A 26,954-nucleotide genomic window follows, 5' to 3' on the forward strand; every position below is an offset into this window, starting at 1 on the left:
GGAAGCTGGAAACATCTGCCAAAGAACTACAGAGAATAATTGGACAACGGCAGGCTATATGCTCACCGCATACACTGTGTTCCATCTCTCAAATACAGCAGCCTTAATTTACGGTATTAAAATATTAAGTAAAGAGGCGACAGAGATGGAGAGGGAAGTGCGGGGGAACAGGAGATGGTGTTTGGCATATAAAATGAGTGTTACCAGATGAGGCTGCGTGAGCACAGAAGCAGTATTTTTCCTTTTCCTACAATTATTTTAGGCCCATGCCTTGCTTTGAAAGCTGGTGACTGTCTGTCTCGAAGAATAAACGAGTTAATTAAATTCGACTTTTAACCCCATCAAGAATGACTGTCGCGAGACTACTCGAACTAATAAGCCAAAATTATTTTATGCGTTGGGTTCAGCGAGCCCATCACTGTCTGGTTGACTCTAGTCGCATCAGGACCAGGCACTACCTGTTGATCATGGAAGACTTCACGAGTACTCGGAACAACAGCGCTCTCTGGTGGTTGATACAAGATAATCTACTACGCCATCCTCGTATTGACGTACAATCCTGTTTCATGTACCAGAGCATCGCTTTACGCATACTGATTTAGCTCATCAGCAACTCTATTTTAAACATGACACGGCATACAGGTACACGGTTACAGGCATGTGGGTTTCTTCAGAGGTGGATGAAGTTCACAGCCTACTGTTCCTGGCTAGCATGACCGAGTCCAGACTCCAATTCCTAAGTGTTTGGCTCACAAAAATGATATCTAAAGGTGACATTTTATTCTTTCATGTCACCTCTGAAGGATGCCTGAAGGTCATGCTTGTTTATTCTTGAAGGTCTCTATATCCCCAAAGTTCCTTCAGCTATTGACTGTAACAAACTGTTCCAGGAATCAAGCTTTTGCACACCTGAAAAATATTGACAACTAGTGCCACCTGACCTGAAGGTCCTAAATAGTAGTTTACCATAGGCTACTGCAAAATTATTTGAAGAACCCTTTTGGTTTCAGGCATTCAGGGCCAAAAAGTATTTTTCAAGAACAGGTCTACCTTGTCAAACAGTTACATTCGTTCTATAACCACAAGGGTTTGATGTTAGGACATTGCGATTTATCAAAGCATTTATTGTACCAGTCCTCACTTTGTTGAATGTCAAATAGAGAAGTTGATGAATTTTGATCCAGACACATACACAATCATAAGAAAAAAGTCAGAGACCTGAACTGTAGTGCAAAACATTGAAGACAATTTTTTTTATTTCATTTTTCTTTTCTTTTTTTAATCGTTCACAGTTAACACAAGCAACTGCTTTTTTTTCTTAAGAACTTTGTCCCCCTCCAAACCTTTTTTTCCTCTTTATTCGTAACGTCCATCTCCAGTAAAGGAGCTCCCATTCAATTTCTCCAGTCAATTTTTCACTGATTGTACCTTTTTATCTTGGTATGTTGTATTTCCTATGGTTGGCGTTTAAAGTGGATTGTTGTACATGCTTTAGATAGCAAGGCAGAAGGACTGAAAGAGGCTTCAGGTGGACAACAGGATTTTGGACATTAAAACAACTGGGCAGACAGACAAAAAGACTTTTCACATTCTGTTCACAGCAAAAGGAAAACAGCAGAGAAGCAAGTAAAAGGAGGTAACACCAGACACCCTTTTAGTATGTGTTGACTGAAATAATGTATTAGATATGTTTGGTGTGTGTGTGTGTGTGTTCCACCTCAGCACATCTGATCTGAGCTATGCTCCATATGCTCAGCAGCATAGTGATGGGAAAGACAAGAGTGCATGTGAGTGAAATGTGACAAAGTGAGCGTCACAATAATCAGTGTGAGCGCATCCCATTGCAAGTCTTTATGAGTAGGAGAGAAAGAAAGAATGAAAGAAAGAAAGAAAGAAAGAAAGAAAGAAAGAAAGGAGAAAGAAAGGAGTGAATTAGCTCATGGCCTTCTGTGCAATCAGAGAGCGATGCAACTCAAAAGTGATATGTGCATAAAAAAGGTTCTACATGATTCTTTTCTAACAAGAAAAGAAAACTGAAATGATAGCTCATACTTTTAAGGTATGCGTTCCCTCGCCTTAAGTACCTCTTCAGCAGCATGTCATGGTTTGGCACTTCTCACGCAGAATTGTGAAATACTTAACACACCATGATGCCATCGTTTAAAAACAAAACAAAACAAAAAAATAATCTGTGTGAGCCAGTATGCGTTCTAAAGGCAAAACATCAGGGAAGGCAACGGAATAGCTTTGCTCTGAAGGCAAAGGCCAAAGCAGTATTTAACCAAGGGTTAAATTAGGGAAAGACTGGACAATACAAAATTACGGTAGGTAACATGGCATACTGTGGGTAAATGATGGGGTTAGTCTCACAAAAGGGATCATTCCTTTCACTAGCAATGTTCCATGAGCCTGGAAGCAACTGGCTCAGCAGCAGTTTAGCTTCACGAATCACTAGACAACTGCGGTTGCATCACTCATTGTGTTCTGGTGTGATATCTGCTGCTTGGTGTCAACATTGCTTAGTGTGTTGGTGGGAGGAAGAGATCTACATTAACAGCTGTGCTCAAGATATGTGAAACGGGGGAAAAAGGGTTCTCCGTGTCCTGACATTGGCCATCTCCTCAATTCTACTTCTAGCACATTCAGCACCTTATTAGTGAACCAAAGTTCATTTAGTGCACCTTGAAGACCTACCTCTCTCTCCGAGCAGAATTCAGCATGCACAATGGGTATACAAAGGCAGCAGGAAAGCATGTGACAAGAGAATAAATAATTTAAAACTAGCTTAATAAAAAAAATCGCCTCTGCACTTCCTCACTCCTGAAAATTCCGCTTTCTAAACTCTTACACAATGGAAGGACAAACACATACACATACACATACACACACACACACACACACACACACACACACACACACACACACAACGACCTTCATATGTTCACTGATATTGGCAAAGACACACACAGATGACAGATATGCATGATATGAGTGTCTTTGATTTAGTTGTACTTGACATTCTAACGTTACTTGGATTTTAATGGGGGTGCCTGAAAAAAAGTGTGAAACACGATGACCAAACACACACTTGACATTCACCTTCAATAGCAAATCATCAGTGCCCAACAAGAACCTTGATTCCTTCAAAGTGAGATATTGCTCGAAAGAACCTGGCACTTTTTCCCACTGTTGTTAGTGGCTGTAGTCAGGGCACATACCGTGTCTGTTGTCTTGATGTGGACAGGTTGTAGTAAAAAGCTTATTGTTCTCTAAAATGGCTAACGGATGGCAACACTAAAAGCTAAGTGTTCAGCTGAGTGCAGAGGTCTGTGAGAACGGACTTGATGGGGGGTGGGGGGGGGGGGGGGTGGGCAAATGATGGGAACACTGAGAGCCCTCTGCTGGTGAACACTTGCGACTGCACGAGGTGAATCCTCCATCATTTGTTTTCCAGTTTTCTTAAGGTAGATCATGACAAATAAACAGAGAAGAAGCCAAAAGGAAGATAGTCCAAAATCCTGTTGTCCACTCGAGGGAATGGAACAAATAACACTGAAAATCAAAAAAAGTCTTAAACGCTCTTTTACTGGTAGAAGCCAGCAGTTCTCTCCATCACTCACTTCAGCTTCGTTTCTCCTTCCAGTCACTCAGTAACTCAGTACCTCCTCCCCTCATCTCTCTACCTCTCTCTCTCTCTCTCTCTCTCTCTTTCTCGCTCTCTCTTTTATTCCTCTCCTTCACTCCATCTCTCTGTCTCTCAGTCTGTCTTTCTTAACTGCTCTCCTGGTGGGTCTCGTTGTAGTCCATGATCTTCAGCTGCTTTTGTCTGGGCCGTCCAGCGCTGGCCGGCGAGCCCACCCCGGGCCCGACCCCCGACCGCTCCCGACTGTTGGCCCTCTGCAGGGCCTGCTTGGCGGGCGAGGACCGGGGCCCGGGGCTCGGAGTGCTCGCAACAGGGGCCGAGGCAGGAGGGGGGGGTGGCGGGGTTGGCACTGCCCTGACCTGGGCACTGCTGCTTCTGCTGTGGGTGCAACTGCTGCTGCTGTGGTTCTAGTTGTTTCGGTTTCTGTTTCTGCTGCTGCTGCTGCTGCTGCTGCTGCTGCTTGTGGGGGTTGGCGGGTGGTGGTGGCGAGTCGGGCCCAGGCGACGGAGGCTCCATGCACAGCTCGTTCTTCAGCGCTTGGGAGAGGCTGGTGAGGCGGCGCGGGGAGGCACGCACCCGGCCCCCACCTCCTCCTCCACCTCCTCCTCCTCCAAGTCGGCCCAGCCCGTCCTCTCCTTCTCCACCGCCGCCACCTTCGCCTTCCTCTCCCTCGTTCTCCTCCTCCAGGTCCTCCATCTCCTCCGACTCTCCGCAGCGACTCTCGCTCTTGTTGCGGAAGAGCTCACGCGCGCGCATGCCCAGGAAGCTCTTGGCGCTGGGGTAGGAACCCACGGTGAGGGGCTCGTCGTGGGCGCTGGTGCCCCGGGGGGGAAGCCCCAACAACGGGGGCTCCAGGAGCTGAGGGGGAGGCTGGGGGCCGTCGCGGCTGCCGTTGACGGAGTTGGTGGCCGAGGAAGTGGCGGAGGAGGCGGATGAGGAAGAGGAGGGGGACGAGGAGGACGACGGGGAGGGCTTGGCCTTGGGTTGCCCGGGCGATAAAGTGCTGGCGTTGCCATTGCGCGGAGGAGGGGAGGGCTGGACGCCCGGGCCCTCTTTGGTGGTGGCCTTGGCCAGGCAGTCAGGGATGGAGACACTGGAGCGACACACACACACACACACACACACACACACACACACAAATACATATAAACTTTCCTGTAAACATTTACTGAAAGCTTTAGGATCCTACTTTGATGCTTAAAACAGCTGGGTGAAATGGCAGCATGTGTACAAAACGAAGGGCTGCAGAGAGTGAGGCAAAGGTGTGGTCAGGGCACCTAATGGGCAGAGCCGAAGATACGTTTGGTCAAAGCCATCCAATAGCACTGTCAAGCAATCCCTTTGCGAATGTATCAGAGGAGATTGAAATATTGCTGTAGATTCTGGTAGTAAAAAAAAGTGTTTTGTTCACTTAAATTTCATGAGGCTTATTGTGATGAAAAAGTCAATAAAAAAGACCTATGAATGATTTCATGAAGCTATTTGTGTCGAGATCAATACAGCATAAATCCATTCTGGAGAATTTATTTACGTAAATTGAAATAAATTTTATCTACTTTAATACTCTATTGGATTTTGATCTCTAAGGAGTTTTAAAGGAGTTTAAAGTAGTCTGCTATTAAAATCTCTGGATTTCCAGGGTAGTTTGGGTCCAGCTTGAGGTAATTTCCTCTGAACCCACCCATCTCTCTCCCTCACTCATGTCCTGTCATCTCCACACTAAAACTGAGGCAGGCATTATACGATGAAAGAGGGGGGCAGTTGGTACCATCTTGTACATAACCAATGCCTGCAGTGATGGGGTTACTATTAAATGACATGATATGTATTTTCTTCTAAACTTCTTTCTTTAACTACACTTAAAACCTTTGTTTACAATGTTACTTGTTATACTTCCAATTGGATTCAGTTAAGAGCTAAAAGAAGAAATCTGGCGATGTTTCTCGAGGTTACCGAGTACCGTCAAAAAACGAAAACAATCGGTTTTACCTAACTCAAGTTGCTGCAGCCAGCAGCTAAAGCAGTCAGGCAGCTACAGCGCTACACCCCCCCATGTTCATGCCCCCAGAGTGTAGTGCTGCTTTAGCTGCTGGCTGCTAGGTAAAACCGATTTTTTTTTTCCCGTACCGACAGTAGTCTGTGACATCGAGAAAGCGGATTTCTCCTTTAATGTGCAACTTCAGTTTAATTTCACCGGTGGTTACCTTTAGAATTCAAAGTGAACTAAGAGTGCCGAGACCTATTCTCAGTTGGGGATTGGTCTGGTGTCAGCCAGGCTAGGGGTCAGACCCAATCAGAGGTAGAGTATGGTCAGGTGTGCTCTACTTCCACCCTTCTTCTCTTCTTGGTATGATGGTTGTGGTGCATCCTGTTACACTATCATGTTTTAGGGTAGGTTGTTGGATATGAATATTTGCATGTGATAGTGAGATGTTTGGCCACAGAGGGAAGTCCAACAATGCAAGCAACATCTTTTCCTTGTTCCTGTATTTATTTTTTTTAATTACTTTGGCATACTGCTGACATTTATTTTCAAGTCAAACAAATTAGACTACCACTTCCTAGACACTCCAGTCTTTCAAGAGGTTTTAACCTTTTAAAACAAATATTTAATTCTTTTTTTAAACCCTGCCATAATATGTATTAACTTTGAGGATACCAAGATAAATTAATTGCATTAACCCTCAACATTTGGTCCTACATTAGACATGGGCATTGATGGCTTGTGATTGCTGGATACATGTTCCCGATCAGAGAATAGGTCTCCTCTCCCATACCCAAAATCCATGCCTCCGCAGCGAGTTTAATTTATCGCCAACCCGCCAAACGTTTAAGCCAACCCGCCCCGGGCAGAAAATAGGGTCCTTAAGGTTCGCAACGTTAGAATGTGTCTGTGTCTGTATATCTGTGTGTGTCTGTGTTACCTGGCCTCTGTGGGGCCGTAGATCTCGGTGCTGCCCCCTGCTGGAGAGTTGGTGGTGTTGGCAGGAGCCTCCATCTCCAGCCGGCTGTAGAGCTGCAGCAGCTCGGCCTGGAGGGCCTGGGTCACATGCCGCTGCGCCTGGTACCGGCTCTCTGAGGCCTGCAGTTCCCCTCTGTACACACACACACACACACGTACGCACAATCAATTTAATTAGAGATATGTTCCGGTTAAATGCTTTTCGAATCAATATTTACACAATATGAACAATATTTACGGAACATGAACTATCGTATGAAATTCAACAAAAATATCCAAAGCTGAGCAAGGCATTTTACAGGATATTAAGAAACCTGTCGTTACAGTCACTTCACTCATCAGGACTTCAACACAAACTTGGATCTAACTTGGTTACACAACCCCAACTTTAAGGACTCCCATGTGTGATACAAAGTAAGTGCCCAACTCAGTATGAGGGTAGATGTGTGTTTGGTTGGTGTGTGTGTGTGTGTGTGTGTGTGTGTGTGTGTGTGTCCATTAACTAATTCCACTCCTAGGTGTGTCTGCCTGCCCATGGGCGTACTTGGCCTGCAGCTTGACGTCCTCCAGGAACTTCTTTTGCTCGGCGATAAGGTGCTCCTTCTTGGAAAGCTGCGTCTCCAGTTCCGCAGCGCGCTGCTGGGCCGCCTCCAGCTTCTGGGCCTGGGAGAGCAGGTTCTGGCGCAGACGCTCCGCCTCCTTACTGCTGGACAACTGCAGCATCTGCTTCTCCTGGGGGGGGGGGGGGGGGGGGGGGGGGTTATGTAATCCTTATGTTAGTGTTTCTCAAACAAAAACAAAAAAAACTTCTTTGAAGTTTTCAAAGAATCTTGCACCTTTGAAAAAATAATGCCATGCTATGTCAGTCTTTTAGAGTTATCAGCAATATTGCTAACAAACAGGTAAGGGGTTCTGTTCTTCCGAAAACCTTTAACTTCTATCTGACTTTTTATGAGCCTTCTACACATGTGAACAGAGGCTTCATTATGCACATAGCAAAGTATGAAAGCAATTCAAAATTGCCTGCATTCCTTTCCTATGAGTAGAGTCTAGGAACTGATTCCAAGTTCATGATGCAATTATCACCAGTCTTTGGCACCTGAGCTTTAGATCCAGTCAGTGTCCTCCCTGTAGCCAGTCTGTGGGCTTACATCACTGGCCACTGGGGTCTGTGGGCTTAGCTTACTGGTGTATGTGGTCTTACTTACATGGTGAGTGTCTGTGAGCTTATCTCACTGTTGTTCTGCGAGTGTCTGCGGTCTTACTTCACTAGTGTCTGTGAGTGTCTGTGAGGTTACCTTAGTGGTGTCTGTGGTCTTACCTCACTAGTGTCTGTGATTCTATTTTAGTAGTGTCTACAAGTGTCTGTGATCTTATCTTAGTGATGTCTGCGAGTGTCTCTGGGCTTACTTTAGTGGTGTCTGTAGGTGTCTGTGGGCTTACTTTAGTGGTGTCTGTAGGTGTCTGTGGGCTTACTTTAGTGGTGTCGGGGCCCGAGTGCTGGAGCTCCTGCACACACAGCTTGTGGGCCTCTCCCAGCAGCAACAGCTGCTTGCTGAGGAAACTCATCTGCTGCTGGGTGCTCTCGCTCGTCAACAGCTGAGAGGGAGAAGTAAGGAACAGGAAGTAAGACATCAAGCAGGGTTTATACAGGAGTGCAGAGGAAAGATGAATGACCCAGGTAGGCCCAGAGGAGGGTTTTTTTCAAGTCAGATAGAAAATCTGGAGAAAATGAAATCATATGATTCAATTTAGATTAAGTGTTACTACATGGTTAAATCAGTGAGCAGTGAGAGAGGGTTTACTGAACATTTCTGGATGTGGCATCTAGAAAAATGATCATCTGACCCCGATTCAGAGGCAGAGTCTGCAAATGATTTTAGTGGTCAGGTGCTTCTCACAGTGAAATGAAGACATCTATCCCAGAGCTGGACACTAAGACAGAGATCACACTGGCCAGTGGCAAGCGGCAGGTTTCCTACTGTTCTCTATGGTTCGGCAGCGGAACGGTGGCAGCACAAGTGTAGCGCTAGCATAGAACAAGCTGGACGTTGAAGCGCAACGTGACATTATTCAATTGTAAGTTTAGGCAAACATTTGTGTTGCTTAGGAACGAGATAGAACTTGTTATGGTATGAGCGTTGCGTTGCGTTGCGTTGCGTTATGCTTACCGCTGCCGCTTCATTATTTCCAGTGTGATCCCCGCCTAAGGCTGCAGTCCTCAGACCCCCTCAGAATCCGTCACCAAGGGCCCAAAACTGGCCCCTACCCCACATCTCTGGTGGCATTTAAATCACACACACACACACACACACACACACACACACACACACACACACTATACTGGGAACTACAAATTTTGACCACCTGCTGACAGGCTCCTGGTCATGTGGTCTAAGAATGTGTCAAATATAGAGTGGGCTTTACAGCAGACCAACAATTTCTAGGTCAATCTCTGGGCCATCTTGGCTCCAAGCTCAAAATACAAGAAAAGCAGATATCTGTGAGGGGTGGACAAGGGAGATGACCAAAAGAGAGAAGCTGAACGCAACAGGACACCACCTTCAACAAAACTGTTCATTTTGATTCCTTCAGTCAAAGCATTTTCATGCCCAGGATAAGCTAATTGTGTAACTGCACTTACAAACGGCAATCTCTTGCTTCATAGCCCTTCTTACAAAATCCTGCCTTTTAAGATACCTTTGTTCTGTTGAATTTCGTACATGTGCTCTTCATGCTGCCTTTAACTTCCTGAATTCTATCCAATTATGCAGTCCCAACAATTAACAAACATAAGATGGCAGGCGGTATCGCTACCATTCCAGGCCATCTTAGCAAGTTCATTGCTGGTGCCTTGATACCTCTGGGCCTGGCTAAAGGCAGCCAGGCAGCCAACAGTCATCTTATCTAATCATTAGGTGTTTTCATTGAGACAGAAGCTGGCAGTAAATGTTCACGTATGATAATCTTCCCAAGCCACATAAAGCCAGTGGATGATCATGGGATGGCGGTACCTTCATATGCTAACCAAATCAGGCTGTGTTTGCCCAAGGTTTGTCCCGCTTCTTACCTTGGCAGTCAGCTGGTTGAGCAGGTGCCCAGTGTGGCACACCTTGTTGTTGGCTCTCTGAAGCTCCGCCTCCATCTCACCCATCTGCTTCTGGCACTCCTGCAGTTTACTCTGGGGAAGGAAAGGAAAGGAATGGTGAACACACACACACACACACAGACACACACAACCAAAATATCATCAATAAAAGACGATGCATTAATGATAAAGTGTTTAATAGCATTCAGTGTTTCCCCTAGAATTTTTTCCAGCAGCGGTGCTGTTGATCGTAGGAAGCCCCCCCCCCCCCCCCCCCCAAAAAAAGAGAAACATTTGAAAAAATTACTCCTTAAATTGTGACTTCTGGTGGATTTTGTGAAAGAAATGGACAGATTGAGTTACAAATTATGACATAACCATCAACACAAGCATGATTATTGCAGTACTTGCAGGATTATTCATGTTTTTCTTTCACCTTTTTCATTTACATTATTAGTATTAGCCACTGTACAACACTGTAGGCCACTGTACAAACTATTACTATTTAGAATATACAGTGCTGTGCATAAGTTAAGACATTTATATATAATGTATTTATTTACGATACATGATGCATTAAAAATAATTGATGTCCTATTTCTTTTTTAATTATGGCATTAAGACAAAAGGCAAAATATGTTTTTATTCCTCCCTTTAGTCAATTTCAGCATGGGTGTCTTAACTTTTGCACAGCACTGTATAAACTATATACACTTCTCTTTCATGCCATTACACTGTATTGGTGCTGTGCAAGTCGAATTGAGTGCCTGTCACTTTAATGCCGTGACGGCCCGTCACGCTAGCTTGATTCTCACGGTTTTAAGCTACTTTGTGGTGCATAAGAATATGTGGATGAAATTAATTATGTTTCCCATGTCATTTGGTAAAATAAATGGTCAAAAATTCGAAGAAAATTCACTTGGATTATAGCAGATAAGTGTCTTGTATCATATCTATAATTTTGATGAGCTCTACAGGAATTACAAACTATCTCAGATGTAAATGCTTGCGTATCCTATTACTCAAATTCAATTAAACCCACCAATAGGCTAGCTAGACCTTAGTTTCACAGCCTAGGTATGTTAGCAACACAGGGCTTGAAAGCATTGCCTGTATCACAAACAAAAACGAAACAATGCGTGGATTTATCTGGGAATAGGCTACTGAAGGTAGGGGCGAGCTATCTCGCTGGCGTGTTTAATTTGGTTCCTTGGTTAACATAATGTAGGCTACGTTTTTTTGCACAAAATTGCGTCTGCTAATAAACTTAAACATAACCACAAACAAGCGTGATCTCCTGTGGAATCCCTGACTGCGCCTTCAACGTTAGCCTACTATTATTTGTTGACATGAAACCTGAATGAACGGCAGCTGTTCCTGAAGTTCACTTGCGTCTATTTTTTTTTAATTAGGCAACTCTTTTTGCAGTGGCGCTTGAATTCCAGGAGCGGCGCTGTGCCACTGATGAATACATTGTAGGGGAAACACTGCCATTACACTTACATTCTAAATACATGATAATACAAATACAACAACTTTATTTTATACAGTTGGCAAACCTGCATGTACGCTCCTGATTCTGGTTGAGGTAGAGGCTGTGAGTGTGTGTGTGTGTGTGTGTGTGTGTTTTGGCTGCCGCGTACCTGCAGCTCCTGGTTCTTGGTGTAGTGATCGTCCCGGCTCTGCTGCAGCTGGCGGACCTGGCTGTGGAGTCTGGTGACGAGGGTCTCCCTGTCGTCCCACAGCTGCCTGTAGCGCTGCTGCTCCACGGTCAGGCTCTCCCGCAGCGACAGCATCTCCACACCCTGCAGGTTCATCTGCTCCTTCTGCAACACACACGCACACAGACCAGACACACACACACACACACACACACAGCATTACATAAATGCACAATTGCACTGTATTTAACACTGGTACAGTGCACAAACATACTTTAATCAGTAAAGTTCCAGGCTACAACTGTATTCTTGCCATGGCATTTTATCGGTTAAAGGAGAAATACAGCGAATTTACACATAGATCTCCGTTTCTCAAGGTCACGAGTACTGTTGGTACTAAAAACAAAACGAAAACAATTGGTTTTACCTAGCTCGAGTTGCTACAACCAGCAGCTAACGCAGTCGGGCAGCTACAGCGCTACACTCTGGGGGCATGTCCGTCAGCCCCTATGTACATGCCCGCAGACTGAGTGTAGGACTACTCATTGCAACTCGAGCTAGGTAAAACCAATTGTTTTGGTTTTTTCTTTCAGTCCTCGGTGACCTTGAGAAACTCTATGTGAAACTCTATGTGATCTATGTGAAAACTTGCTGGATTTCCCCTTCAAGGTGCGTGTGTTTGCTCAGCCACAACCAAGGTTATTCCTACGTCACTGATGAACTCACACACACACATACATACACTTTTTTTTTTTAAATTAGGCCTGAAACTCAGTGAAAAGGCTTACTGATAGCAACTCATCAGCATATGACCCCATCAGTGCATGAGAGGCCTTTCCTAACACACACATAAAAAAACAAAAAAACAAACAGTCCCGTTACCATGGCGTTGTTCTGCTCCTCGAGTGCGGTGGCATTGATGATGCGTCGCAGCAGCCGGCGGTTGCGGACGGCGTGCTGCTCGCGCTTGTAGCGCTCGTACAGCAGCTGGTTGTGCAGCAGGAGCAGCTGGCTGCGCAGCGTGTGCAGTTCGTCCAGAGGCGCCGAGCCTGAACATGCCCAATCCCACCACAGCACCACACCGCAGCGAACACGCACCAATCGGCCAGAACGCAGCAGCGGCACAACAGGAGAGAGAGGTGATCGTCCACGGAAGAAAAAAGCAACGAAAGAGGAAACGAAAGGAAGAGAGGGAAAGAAAACAAACAAACAAACAAAAGGAGAGAGAAAGAAAGACAAAAAAACAATACAGATGGCGGTCAGTACAAAGGATTACATTTTAAACCATGAGAACCAGGCGCCATGAGGAGGACCTGGCCAGTAGAGGCTTACATAAGCCAGCGTCCAGACCAGACCAGTCTCCCTGGGCAGCCTATTTCTCACAATCAGAGATACAGGACTTCTATAAGTTATGCAACACTGTGGAAGTTGATTAAGTTGAAAACAGCACTGGTGGGTGTCACAATATGAGTAAAGGATGACTATAATGGGGGACTGGATGAAGAGGATGGTGGTGATGACGATGACAATAACAGGCGATTGTGAATGGACAAATTGGAGTATAGTGTTAGAGAGACATGAATGACTTTAATCTGAGCAAGCCTGTATGTATATGATTGAGAACAGAACAGGCCTTTCACAGCACAGCTTCTATGTGTGTGTGTGTGTGTGTGTGTGTGTGTGTGTGTGTGTGTGTGTGTGTGTGTGTGTGTGTGTGTGTGTGTGTACGCCTACATGTGCGTAAGCTGTGTAAATGGTGGCACTTATACATTCATCCTCATTTGACTGGGTTGAAATACAGGGAACATAGAGGCCTAGAGCTATAGGAAATTGGAGGGATTCCATAAACATAACAGGCAGGGGCACTGCCACTGGCAGGGGGCTTCTTCATAGGATGCACTCAAATTATAATGGAATGCACAGAACTTTTTTGGTTGCAGTTCATGAGCTAGTAAATCACAATAATCCCTATTCCAGACAGTGCAGTAAACAGGAGCCATTTTATCCTAAACTAGTTTGGTCTGGCTATCTGATCTGAGATCAGTTTGGTATTGTATTTGAGAGATGGAAATATGGCAAACAAAGGACAACACTCACAATGATGCTGTTTACCTCCAAAGTGTGTCCAGTCAGCTGATTTGCTTGGCAAAGGTAATCTGAAAGAGATTTGCGAAAAATGGTCAGCGAGCAGGACCAGGAGGAGGTGGAGAAGGAAGGGGTGAAAAAGGGAAGAGAGAAAAAATGCGAAAGAAAGAAAAAAAAAGCAACAGAAGCAAAAGAAGGAAGAGATTCAGCGGTGCACCAGGCATTTGAAGTAAACAGGATGCCAACGATGGGTCAGCGCCAGAGCTTCTTAAACAAAGCACAGAGGTGGCAAACACGCACTCAATACGAACATACACACGCAAACACACGACACAAGGTTCGGTATGCCTTGTGTCCAACTCAATTAGAGCCCATCCTTCAAACGAAATGCTCTGCAAAACCAAAGCTCTTTGGCAGGAGGTGGTCAAAAAACACTGAGACTGGGAGGAAAGAGAGAGAAAGAGAGAGAGAGAAAAAGACAGAGACAAAAGAAAGAAAGAGAAAGAGTTGTGTAAGAGAAAGACAGAGACAAAAGAAAGAGAGAGAGAGAGAGAGAGAGAGAGAAAGAAAGAAAAAATGAGTGAGGGAGAGAGAGACAAGAGAGAGAGAGAGAGAGAGAGAGAGAGAGAGAGAGAGAAGAGAGAGAGGGAGAGAGAGAGAGAGAGAGAGAGAGAGAAAGAGAGAGAAAGAGAGAGAAAGAAGGGTCTGACTGTTGCGTGTTGTTGCCGTTGGTTGTGTGCGCATCTTGTGCTGTGTGGGTCAGCTGCAGTGCACTTTGGACGCGAGGAGAGACAATGGCTGCCGTTGTGTCAGACAGAGGCCATCCAACAGGTCAGCACGTCTGGAGAGCAGCCCAAGTCTGCTTGGCATCCGCACACACACCAACACACGTCTATCCACTATGCTCACACTCTTGCCTTCAAAACCAACCTAGTGTATTCTCTCTGTCTCTTTCTATCACACACACACACACACACACACACACACACACTGCCCTTTCAAATATCACAGGGAGAAGTAGGGCATGCATCTGGTAAACTTTGTTTTGGTGAGCTGATGCTGAAAAGATTGTGTGAGTGTTTGTGAGAGCATGCCGATTTAAAATGCATGTGGTAGTGCGTCTGTGTGTGTGTGTGTTTCTGGGGCAAGTGTGAGCTTCATGTGACATTTTAATCTCACTAGAGCTTGCGGTATGCTCCTTCACAGATCCAGCGTCACCGCCCTGTTTTAGGAAAGGCCCATCAATCTTCGGGTCAGTGTGTTGCATTGCATTTGTGAGATCTTACACTAGCTCTAATGGCAGCCATTTCACACTGTAATATCAAAGATGTCAGAGGGTGTACAATGATATCCTCCTGAACTCCACCATAGCTGGACACCACTCTGTCCTGCTCTGAGCCTCAACCAAGAAACACAGGGGGACAGGCCAGCTAACAGGAACGGAAAAGAGCAAAGAAGCAGAGAAGTACTAGAGACAAGAGATTTCAGATCACGGTCATATATACTCTGGCACTCCCGTGTCTTCCGTGCGGCTCACCTCTTTAGCACCTTGTCGTGGACGTCGTTCCCCTGCTGCACGAGGCGATCCAGCACCTCCAGGGGGGAGGCCATGGCTGTGGTCAGCTCCCCCTCGGCCTCCCCCTCGCCCAGCCCCAACTCTCCGTCCGCCTCCCCGTCTGTCAGCACCAGCTTTCCCAACTCGGACTCCTCTTCCTCCCCCAACCCAAACCCAAATCCTAGAATGCTGCCGCCGCCTCCTCCTCCGCCTCCTCCTCCTCCTCCTCCTCCTTTCTGCCCTCTCCTCTCCACGGAGGCCCTCTGAGTGGCCTCCAGCGTCTTCCTCGCGACGAAGAGCGAGGCAGCACGTGGTAGCGCCAGGTCGAAGAGAGCCTCGTAGGGCAGCGCGGCCGCGGGGCGGCAGGGGCTGGGGGAGAGCAGGCCGAGCTTGAGGGCGTCCTCCTCGGTGGTGGTGGAGGTGCACGGGCTGCGCTGGACCACGTGGTCGCCTCCTCCAACTCCTCCGCCGCCGCCGCCGCCGCCGCCGCCAGGCCCCGGAGCCTCGATGGGGGTGAAGACGGGCTGGAAGGCCCAAGGAAGGGACCCGTCCTGGGAGGGGGGGCCGCGGCTGCCTCCCGCCCGGCTGGATCTGCCACTGCCGCCGCCGCCGCCAGACTTCTCCTGGGAGGGTGTGGGCGTGGAGGTGGCATTGTGAAGGTGCAGCGGGTGGAGAGGATGGAGGGGGCCGTCGCGGGAAGAGGAGGAGGAGGAGGTCGGGCCGGAGCCGGGTTTCTCGTCCACGGCGTTGGTCAGTGTCTCTGTGGTGCGGAGGAAGGGCGAGTCAAAGCCACGGAGGGCCGAGGACTCCTGCTTGTCCTCCGTCAGCTTCAGCAGCTCCTCATTGATGGCAGCTAGGGAAAGAGAGAGAGGAGGAGGGACAGCGGTCAGAAACGCGGGAAGATGAAAAGACACAACAAAGCAGCAAGGGATGGATAGAGGAAAAGAGGAATAAAAAAGGAGTTAAACCAGGGGGAAAACAAAGGAAATGAAGAGAAAAGAGGACAGTTAAATAAGTTAACAGGCGGAAGTGGAGAGAGCAAAAGAGTCACAGTGTGACCGGACAAAAGGGATCCGATTTCAGGTGAAAGAGAGACATTTAATATTAGTATATTAAGATGAGAGATGAGCAGAGTGTGCTGGTTTGGGCCTCACCTTCCTCTCGCTCCTTCTCCGTGCGTAGCTGCTCCTGTTCTTTCATGTAGACAGACAGCTCCGTCAGGGTCATGGACGAGCCCTTACCTGCTCCATCTACCACAGGGGCAGGTGAGAGGAAACCTTTAGTTGCAATTAGGTTCATTTTCCATTAAAACCGACAAAATTACATTTGTTATATTATTCGATATGATAGACGCCTTGCTCACCTCTGTGGTTGTTCACTTCTGCGCTTCCTTTGTCCAGCTCTCTGATGGGATCCTGTCTGACCAAGTGGTGTTTGTGTGACTCTCCAGGTTTGCCATCCTTTTACGGGGAAAAAAACAAAATGTTTAGGGCATGTAGTGTAAATCACAGCTCAGCCATCATCAGTCTTCTTCATAGCAAGGGCTATTCACCAGCTAATAAGCTGTTAAACAACAGCTCTACTACTATAGGTTGACAATGAAAAGAAATTCAGCAAAGCCTCAAGACAATTGTGTTCAAATTAGGGCTGTCAATCAATTAAAAAAAATCATCTAATTAATTACATACTCTGTGATTAATTAATCTAAATTAATCACATATATAATTTTTGCTGTGAAAGTATTCAAATGAATAATCAGCATTAGTGACATTAAAGTTCAAAAACTCTTTTATTATTATTTTCACTGTTCAAATAATGGCCATAATAATCTATGATATGACCTAATATGCTGAGGAAATAAATTCAAAAGTGCTTCACATACAAGACATTTCAGGCCACAGATATAACCTAGGGGACACAATGAAAATAAATAAACACTCCCCTCAATGTCAACACTTGCAGACATTGCAAAGGACTTTATTTTCAACACTTTATTTTTATTGACACCATCAGGCCGTTTTAAAAGTAAATGTTCAAATCAATGATCTAGGCAGCACGTTTTCTTCTCTCTCCTTCATTTTACAGTCTAATTTTTACTGACTAGAATGGCTCGGGGTCAAAGGTCATACGGAATCAATTAATCTGCACTAATTTTTTTAATCAGTTATTTTTTCTCAAATTAATTAATCAAAATTAATCAGTTATTTTGACAGCCCTAGTTCAAATTAGTGCCAGAATTAAAAGTTGGAAATAATAGCATAGAAAGACATGTTTTAATGGCAGCACCATCAGCAGAGCACAGAGAGAATGCTGATAAAGAAACTGCTGATTACCGTACTGTTTGAAGTATTGGAGTTCCTCTACAGGGCAGCATTACAGATACCATTACGAGAATTCTCAGCTTGTCAAGCAACACTTGATAGTTTTGTCAAATGCTTCGAGCCCCAGTGTAAGAAACCCCACAAAAATGACCTCCTACACATTTCCCCGGGGCATAAATTAAAAACCACAAACTGCTTGTAGAAAGCCCTGTGCACTGCTAATATGGTAAAACATATTTGCTAAGTGCTGAACCATTAACTCCATTTCACAGTAGGCATGTAATCTTTTAATTTGCCAGGGATTATACTACTGCCCTGAACAAAGCTGAATGATCAGGAGAGCTATGAGAATGTAAATGCATGCGAATATATCGGCACTTTTAATTATGCAGCATTTTGCCTTTACTTTTAATACGCAACTAGATTTGATAGACGCTGTGTGGTCAAGGCAACGGAGGTGCTGTTTTTGTTTAGAACGTTTTTGCATTAGTTTGCTAATTTGTGACCCAAACAGGTGCATTTGTGCTAATATAAGGGTACACAGCTACTCAGAAATCTGAGGACAAGATTTATTCAACAAAAATGAAGGCTACTAAAAAGCAAAAGGTTTTGCTTTATCTTTCGCTCCTGGGCCAGTGGGTTAGCCTGGTTTAGAGCGCATCTAGGCCACACCAAAGAGCTTCCAGAGCAGATGAAGTGTCTCTCTGGCAATACCTTGCATGGGGGGCTGGCCGTCTGGGCCAGGGCGAGGGGTGGGAAGTCGTCGGAGAGGGACGGGGGAGGGGAGGAAGCTGCTGGAGTGCTGGAGGACGGGGTGCCCTTCCCTCCAGCTAACAGGAAATACAAACAAAACACAGGATGAGAGGTTATAGAAAAAAATAACTCATGTATCATCTATGCTATGTATGACATAAATACTACATAAATGACGCCAAGAAACAATTTTACTTTATTAGAGGTTTTTAAGGGATTAAGAACAGCATGATTTGTGTCAGTAAGACAAACAAACAGATTCCCAGCTCTGGTGAAACGGTACTTCTTTTGTAAACAAACACGGTAATAATAGCCATCACTGACCCCTGGTACCTCTGTTGACAGAAATATCTAGGGCTAAAAATAGCACCCACCACCCCCTCACCAAAAACAGTCCACCCTAGTGGCACACGTACCCGAGGTGTTCTGGACGCGGCTTGGCAGGTGAGAGGCACTGTGGGATAGCTCTGGGTTGGGCGACATGCCACGCGAGGAAGGGGGTGTAGCCATGCCACACAGGGAGGAGGGGCTCCAGAGTGGGTCCTTCATGCCATACGTGGAGTTATATTCACAGCTAGAGTTCTGTACATGCATGCACACGCACACGCACACACACACACACACACACACACACACACACACACACACACACACACACACACAGGAATAGGGTTATCAAGATTACATATTTACATATCTTCAATTTACAGAGGCCTTCATACAAATGTTCTTGTCATAAACATCTCATCAGTATGTATGCAAGTGAGAACTCTTGTTGTGACCAGGGTGCTGTAGAAACACTGGTCTTCCAGTTGAGCTAGAGATCATACAGTGAGATAATATTACCGATGCATGTACATACATGTAACGCTACACTCTGACTATGGAGTGGAATGTGTCAATACGGATTGATCCTGTGCGACAGGTTTGAATGAACACAATGACATTCAACTGAAAGGAAACAGCCAGAGAGCCCCTAGAAAAAGCACATCTGGGGAGAAGTGAACTCGGGGAACTTTAATATCAGATCTATGCGATCTGCCTGCCTGCCGGCCTTGAGTGCAGAGACGCCTGCACCAAAAAGGAACATCGTGCACACAAAGAACGGCATAAAAATAAGAGAGTGTTGCACAACAACCGACATTACCTGATCCGGTACAGGCACCGCAGTCCATAAACACTAACCTTTCTACATGAATGTTCAATCAGGGCCTGTTGCCAAAGCAACCAGCGCTGCGTCAGCTCCGGGGATGGCATGTTTTTCTGTTTTTTAAAAAGAGCTGCACACCCACCCCAATGACTCAACGTTCTCTCCCTGACAAACACACACAGGCACACACACAAACTGAAAACAAGGACACGATTCATAAGCCTGGGGGGTGGGGGAGGGAGATCTGTGTGTGTGTGTGTGTGTGTGTGTTGGGGGGGTGTGGGGGGGGGGGACTGGGTGCATTGGATTGGTCAGGGACGGGTGATTTATAAACAGCAGCTGACACAGCTGATTTATCAGGAGTAAACACCCTCGCGAAACAAACACATACAAACACATAAACACACACACACACTTCACGCAAGACGTACACGGAGGAAACAAAGGAGAAGAGTTTCATCCTCACTAGCTCACTCTCTGTCCTTCTGCTAAACTCAGGCTTACTGCCACAAGAAATGTCAAAGAGAGAGAGAAAAGCAACAGAGCAGAATGGGAGGGAGGAAGAAAAACGAGAGAGAAAGGGGGGGGGGGGGGGGGGTGGATGGTAGGAAAAGGCGCAAGTTATCTGCAGATACTGTGTAGGGTATGTTTCAACAGCTTTGCAGAATCAATGAGATCTCTGTTTTCTGCCTGGATTTGGAAAAACTTGGTGTCAAACGGTCTGTGGTCCAGAATCCCAGTCTTAATCACCAAGTTCACCACAGGGCTTCTGATGGGAATTAACCCATTACTGTTGTAGGAGCCAACACAAATACATGCCACTATATGGCTGGCCTGAGACATTTAAGGGACTTTTATTAACTCTTGCCTGAATCATGCCAGGTATGATGTTCTTCAGACAGACTGAGAGGTTGGCCATTGTGGGAAAGTCTAGCCACCATTCTAAAACGGATAGTTCTGGTACTTGATTATGATTGGCTGAAACACATTCAATGCCATTGTAAAACCCAAAGCAACTCCGCAACGCCCCTTAGCTGTTCGCTGGAACCTACGGCCTGTTGGGGCTTATTGCTGAGATCTAGATCAGTGGTTAGTGTGGGCGTAGGACGAGATGGAGTTGGAGGTGGGGCCCTTACCTGGCGTTGCATGCTGGGTGGGCTCCTGCAGACGGTCCCTGAGAGCGGGGGCAGGGATTGGGGCGGGGGGCCCGACTGGCGAGGGGTGGAGAACTGGGTGGAGGAGGAACTGCCTGTGAACAGGCAACAACAACACAGAGAACAGACATGAGCACACACAACAAAATGATCAAACAAGACTATGCACAATACCAGACTTAAAGTCAATAGAGCCTATTTAATAGATACACACAATAGACAAATCAACCATATTTTTTAATAAATGTGCAGAGATTCTGAAATTCTATCTTTATGGGGCAATGAGTATATGTACTTCCATGTGCATTGTTCATTGATTTTGGGGGGGAAATAATTTAAATGAGTTAAACATAAAAAAGGTGAGGGATCTGAACATACAGCACTGTATACACTACAGAACAGATCATCACTATACTAATGCAAAATTTGTTTAACAACAATGTAAATCCTTATGAGTAAATCCTTTTGAGCTGATGTATGCGTCATGTGCGGGAGGACATTACAGTGTGTGATGCAAGACTGCAGCAAATTTTATGCATAGGCACTGTTAGCACTGAGCTAATAGCACTTGGCCTCTGACCGTAGCTGCTCTGGAAGTCAGTGTAGGGGCTGGCAGTGCAGTCTGTCGGGCGCAGCTGCAGGTGGGCACTGAAGTGCTCGGGCATGGTGGCATAGCCCTCCTCACATGACGCCTCCTTGGGGTCCAGGGACACTTTGGCACACTCGATAACGATATCATGGACCTCGAAGCGCTTCCATCTGTGGCCAGGGATGTATAAAGTATGGCTCAATTTCACAAGGTTTCTTTTCACATTTTACCATATCTAGGTATCTAATGACACCAAATTAAGACTATGGGCTCTGGTTTCATTGACGGGCTACTTGTAATGAGTAAAGCAATGATCAACACATGAAGTAAAGCTAACTTAAGTTAATAACTAATAGCTAGCTTTAGTGAATGTGCTTTGCCTATTGCCTGTCAATGAAGTCAGGGCCTTAGGTCTCCTTCTGGCTCAAACAGCTGATCAGTGCTGACATGTGCTAAACCCTCAGCCTTTTCCCCTCTGGAAGTTTATTCACAGTTGACTAGTTGTCTCACCTTGTTGGGTCCAGCTCATGGTCCTTGGTTCCAGTCACTAATTCTGGGTGTATGCGAACATGTTCCAGCATTGGCTATGGAACAGAGAAAAGACATGAAGTGATGGCCAAAAAAATACGGCTGAAGATCAGCCTACAAAAGCAGCAAGGAGCATTCTACTTTAGAAAAATGTTTGTGTTAATAAGTAATACTGATCCTTGTGCCAGGCTCTGGTCCCCACTTCTCTGCTGGGGAAAGCTGCTCTTAGCAGTGTGTCTGTATGAATAGTTCTCAAAATCCCAACTACAAAAAATGTACCTACTCTGTAGATAGTGTAGAGTGAAGCTGCTAATCCCAAATGAGTGTTAGAGCACTAACTCAAATATTCAGCCAATATTTACAATAGATATTTAGATATATGCTGCTGATTTTTTGCACTTGTGGTTAGATGGTTAGACCTCTATGCTACAGCTGGTTGAAGGCTCACTATCAATAGCCTATCCAAAGTAGCGACGACTGTATTCGTTTTTTTTTTTTATCTATGAACAGAAACATTGCATTGCTAACCAATAACCAAATAAATATTCTGGGTAGTGACAAGGCCTTTGAAAGATAAGAATTTAAGCCGTTTTCTCTCAGGAACAACGTTACTCTTCCAAAAGTTCTGGCTGGAGTCTAATGGTAATTTAGTTAATACATGTGTGCGTCTCACGTGTTCTACAGCAACAACAACAACAACAACACTGGGCTGCCCGCAGATGCGCCTGACTGTTAAATGGCCTAATATGCTCGGACATTGGCCAATGCTGATTAATTAAAAATGCCAAAAAACGCCCGATCAATCGGTTGACCTCAAATTTACAAGCTGTTGAAGTAATGGGACAGGACACAGATGCAATGCTAATAGTAGCTTCTGCCTTACTGACATAATCCCAAATGTGTTACTTGAGTATCATGTTATTTGAGTCCAAAGTTTGAATTGGTGGGGAGCCTCAGTGTTACTAGGTGAAAACACTAGGTTGGTGGCATGTTGTGCTGAGCAGAGAACCATGTTTGTAAAGGCATGTGCTTTGGATGCTCATATGCCATGCATCCAAGTCATAACAGATATCACAGGTTTACAACAGCAGAAGATACAGTGCAATTCTTCACATTTTGTGAAACAGTGTGGTGAACAGCACCACACACACATGCAAAACACTGCAACCTTGCCTCTAAAAGCTGTCATAAGCAAGTGGAAATGCTGCAAAACATTGATTAGCTGTTTGCTGAGGGTGGGGTGAGAACATTGAGTAATCAGACCAACTTCAGCAAGCCTGTGGTTGACAAGAGTGCCTGTGAAATTGCCTGCAATAGGGTCTGAACGAACATGCCTCCTGATGTGCTAGACAGCAATCATGGCTAGAGGCTATCCAGCGGAAATGAGTGACTGACAGACACATTTGAATTAGCATGGAGATGCTCTAGTTCTAAAGGTCGGTCATGTACTCTAGGATTCACAAAATCTTTAAAAAATGTGCGAAGACAGAGTGAGGACAAGGAAGACTTCAACTGGCCAAGAGCACTCTGGCTTCCTGAGGACGCCTGCTGTCAAATGAACATTCCTAATGTGAATAGGGGTGTACGATCCATGATGATCTAAATTGTAGTATACTATGCAAGCTGACATTGAGTATTTTTATGTCTATATCTATGGCAGGTGTGTTTTAGCAAAGACAGAAGCATTACATAGTAGAGGTGTAGTGATCATAAGACACAGGGGAACAAGGAGGTTTATATAAATATAGATACTTTTTGCCAATACAGCACACCCCTTCATACAAACCAAATGCATGATTTGTTTTGTTTTTGATCAGGTCAGAGGTCCTCACCTTCACCACCTCCTCAAAGGTCTCCACGTTCTCCTTCATGCTGTAGTGGGAGCGCAGGTACGAGACAAAGTTGCAGGGGTACATGCCATACAACCGATGGAATAAAGAGTACACGCTCGCATGCAGATGGATAAGGTACACCTCTGACACATGGCCTAGAGCAGAGAGAAGAGAAGAAGATAAAAGGAGAAGGGGAGAAGAGAAGAGAAGAGAAGAGTAGAAAAGTGAAGAGAAGAAAAAAGATGAAAAGAGAACAAAAGAAAAGACAGGGGAAAGAAAGAGTGGAGAGGGTCATAATAGCAAATCATTTTTACGGCTCTTCAAACACAGCCAATCACAGATTGACACCTTGATAAACACCCTTCGACATGATGTTTCTGCAGACAGCCACTTTCTACATGACAATAGCATCAAGAGGACAGGATGTCTGTTCAACAGTGCCTCACAAAATAATCACCCCTGTTTACTTGCAAAGAAAATCCTCTTACGCAAGGCAAAGCACTTATAATCCAATTCGAAAATATTAAAAGCACTGACACGCAGCCAACCTGCTGATTAAAAAATGCTGATTCTTCCATCAATAACAAAAGGGAGCCTCTGGCTCCGTTTGCTTTGTGGTCTGGGCCAGGCCACCGAAGCATGCATGGCACATCATCAAGTCATTTTTTTAGAGTAGGTAACCCAGGCCATGCTAGCGCCGATTAATTTCAGTGAGTCACGTTGAAGTGTTTGGCTCTAACTCAATCCAATTTCGGACATGTGGACACGCTTTGGGTGAGACGGTAAACATCTTGGAGAGACCAAGACCCACCAATTGCAGCACAGAGCTCAGTCAGAAGGGCCAACAATTAATCATCTGGTCAATCTGACCAACCTGGATTAACAACAATTAGTGCAGGATCGAAATTAAATGCCATGCATCTTGCCATTTCCAGGCACTTTGCCAAGGAAGATATTTCCTGCTTAACTCATGCAAAAACACATTACTTTCTCACCGTGTCAATTAAATCTATTCAGAAGTACAGTAGTAGTCACAGACGTATGAATCAAGCCAAATCAGTTTCTAGTGTAGCTCCCATGGTCAGCATAGAGAGAACTGAAGTTGCCATTTGCTCCATTTTGTGTCTTGTAGTATAACTGGGAATCTCCACCACCAAAGGGGAGCTTGGCCTAGACATTGAGCTTACCGGGATTCTTGAGATTCCAAGATGCCAATCGTCCAAATATGTCAAAGAACTCATACAGGTGTTGTTTTCCTGCCTGGGGGATCATGGGGAGCAGAGTGATGAGCACCAAGACTCCAGTTATGAGCACCACCACATCGGTATCCGTCTGGAAGGAGAGCCCACACATAAGCACAGAAACGGTCAAGACAGAACACTAATTAGTGTATTTTTAAATAATTTTAACTACACCCAAAAGGATCTTACTTCATTTTATTTTACCTAAGTTAACACTGGAAGGACTTCATGCATATACAGTATAACTATGCAAACACAAAAATGCAAATACTATCCCTCCTTCTGAACTTTTGACATTTGTGTGGTAGAGTGATATCTACATAACAGTAACGTACTTTCTTTCAGCCAACACTGTTATTTTGCTAGATGAGTCATGGCAAATATGTAAGACTCTTTTGTCAGTCATTATGTGTCCCTGTGCAGGATTTATTACAGAAGAGCACTTGAAAAGCCAGACGCATCAAGTACCAACGCACTGCTATTTTATATGCCTCTAATTTGCCGTCAGTGAATTGGGCTACTGGTGAGTCACACGGACTCTGCTGGCACAGTGTCTGCACATTCAAACTGCCTTCACAATATTCGGATTAGATTTCTGACAGTTGACAGCACTAATGAGTCAGTCAGCCTTCAAAAGTCAAGTGCAATTTTTGAGTCCAATTTCTTTCCCTTAGTCAAAGTAATCCTCCTGCCATAACACAAAATACACTTCCCCAGAACAGCGCAACGTGATGCTGTTGACAAAAATGCATTCACAGGACTGTGATCGACTCTTCTGTTGTTGAATTACATAGACTGCATACTGATATTGATTGAGCAAAAGCTTAGGGACTCATTCAGTTGTGGTCGCTGGGGCAGCCAAATAGCATTTTACGACCACACTGGCAGGTGCTGGTCGGTCCCGCCGTTCCCAGCATACCTTGAGGCATTTGAGGAGCGAGAGCAGCAGGGGGTAGCGGGCAATCTTGTGGATCCAGGACGGCTGCTTCCTGACGACGTGCCCCAGCAGGCTGAGTGTGGGCAACCTGCACGAGTGCTTGGCCATACACTCGTTCATCTTATCCAGAAGGTGCTGCAATGGAGACACGCAACAGACATGCTCATCAGTTCTATTCAAATTCATTTATTTTTACATAAAGTACCTAACTAACTAAACTAACTTACCCTCAGCTAAATTACACTTCAATTCCAGTTCAACTGGAGAACTAAATAAACATAATTTATTTCAAAATGTTTCATCACTATTCTATTTATTCTTTATTTTTGCAAGCTGTTGTCTGAATAGGATGAACCAATATCATAAAATTAGATGTACCCTTAACCTAGGTTATAAACTTTTAGTTGAAGTATAATAATTAGTGAATAGCAGCTTATTAAACAATAGTGTGGCAATCTGGTGAAAAAAACAATCTGGTTATCATGACATCATCTTTATCACAACACTTCTATAAACAAATAAAAAAAAAAAAACTCTCAAATGAGACCATTATCCAAAGTAACATACCAATGAGACAATCACAATCAAACACAGATTTAGCATAGCAGAATACCTTGGAGTAAGAACTAAGTACTCTATCCATTTAATAAGACAAGGTGCAAAGCGTTCAGGAATGTGTGACATTGCCCAAAAGTGCATCTTAGGTGCAAATTAGACATGCTAGGGTGTTAAAGGTGTTCAGAGAGGACAGGCTCTCTGAAGAAATCAGTCTTCAAGAAATGTTTGAGAAGAGAGGGACGCCCCTGCTCTGACAGCATTTGGTAGCTTGTTCCACCATTGGGGAATCAGTCTGGACTGATGTTGCTTTGTGTGTAGGGATGGCAATGCCAGACCATGTTCCTTGGAGGGACACAGTGGTCAACAGGGAGCATAAGCCTGTCTAATTGAATTTAAGATGGGTGCAGAACCAGAAATCCCTCTATTGGAAAGCATTAGTGACATGAATTTGATTCGGGTGGCAATGGGTAGCCAGTGATTTGAATCAAGGAGGTCATTCCGTGAGAGGAAACTGCCCTGATGAAACCCTTTCAATAGCATGATTGACACAAGGGTTCTCTTTTCTCGTGGTCACGCAACCTCTCAACTTGTGAGTACTCAGAGATATTACAGAGTGCAAAAGCAAAGTGCTGTATGCGGTGTTGTTCAAAGTTAGTGAAAGTAAATGTGTGAAGCCGCTCAGCAGGTCAGATCCATTGCTGAAATTAATGGGGTTGTCTGATGTGATGTGACACATTCCCACCAAGTTTCCAACCAGAAATCACACCTTGAGTTTTTGCATAATACTGGACACAGATAAGCAGACAAATAAACCACAATGAAAACATCCTTGCCGATATCCTTTATTCCTTAGACATCCTTGACAGAGGTAATAATCCCAAAGCAAACTGTCATAAC

At 45.1% G+C, this 26,954-nt stretch overlaps 1 protein-coding gene across 5 annotated transcripts in view; it reads right to left on the minus strand.

Annotated features, from left to right (window-relative positions):
- Window positions 1-1,224: 1,224 nt before the first annotated feature.
- The window catches only part of tsc1b (TSC complex subunit 1b), a 34,412-nt gene continuing 8,682 nt past the window's right edge, over window positions 1,225-26,954 (minus strand). For 4 of the 5 annotated variants that reach the window (XM_042058307.1, XM_042058309.1, XM_042058306.1 and 1 more), the window contains 19 exons: window positions 25,482-25,634; window positions 24,509-24,653; window positions 23,322-23,476; window positions 21,472-21,545; window positions 20,953-21,131; window positions 20,355-20,467; window positions 18,485-18,650; window positions 18,030-18,145; window positions 16,358-16,454; window positions 16,149-16,244; window positions 14,977-15,847; window positions 13,452-13,510; window positions 12,237-12,403; window positions 11,337-11,519; window positions 9,676-9,786; window positions 8,082-8,204; window positions 7,150-7,337; window positions 6,568-6,738; window positions 1,225-4,736 (listed from right to left, as the gene is read on the minus strand). In XM_042058307.1, the coding sequence (XP_041914241.1) occupies window positions 3,758-4,736; window positions 6,568-6,738; window positions 7,150-7,337; window positions 8,082-8,204; window positions 9,676-9,786; window positions 11,337-11,519; window positions 12,237-12,403; window positions 13,452-13,510; window positions 14,977-15,847; window positions 16,149-16,244; window positions 16,358-16,454; window positions 18,030-18,145; window positions 18,485-18,650; window positions 20,355-20,467; window positions 20,953-21,131; window positions 21,472-21,545; window positions 23,322-23,476; window positions 24,509-24,653; window positions 25,482-25,634 (4,146 nt within the window). In that variant the 3' untranslated portion in view covers window positions 1,225-3,757. The remainder of the gene's footprint in view (window positions 4,737-6,567; window positions 6,739-7,149; window positions 7,338-8,081; window positions 8,205-9,675; window positions 9,787-11,336; window positions 11,520-12,236; window positions 12,404-13,451; window positions 13,511-14,976; window positions 15,848-16,148; window positions 16,245-16,357; window positions 16,455-18,029; window positions 18,146-18,484; window positions 18,651-20,354; window positions 20,468-20,952; window positions 21,132-21,471; window positions 21,546-23,321; window positions 23,477-24,508; window positions 24,654-25,481; window positions 25,635-26,954) is intronic. The other variant, XM_042058310.1, reaches the window with a different exon arrangement.

The sequence above is a fragment of the Alosa sapidissima genome, chromosome 13, assembly GCF_018492685.1.
Source record: "Alosa sapidissima isolate fAloSap1 chromosome 13, fAloSap1.pri, whole genome shotgun sequence".
Classification (NCBI taxonomy): domain Eukaryota; kingdom Metazoa; phylum Chordata; class Actinopteri; order Clupeiformes; family Clupeidae; genus Alosa; species Alosa sapidissima.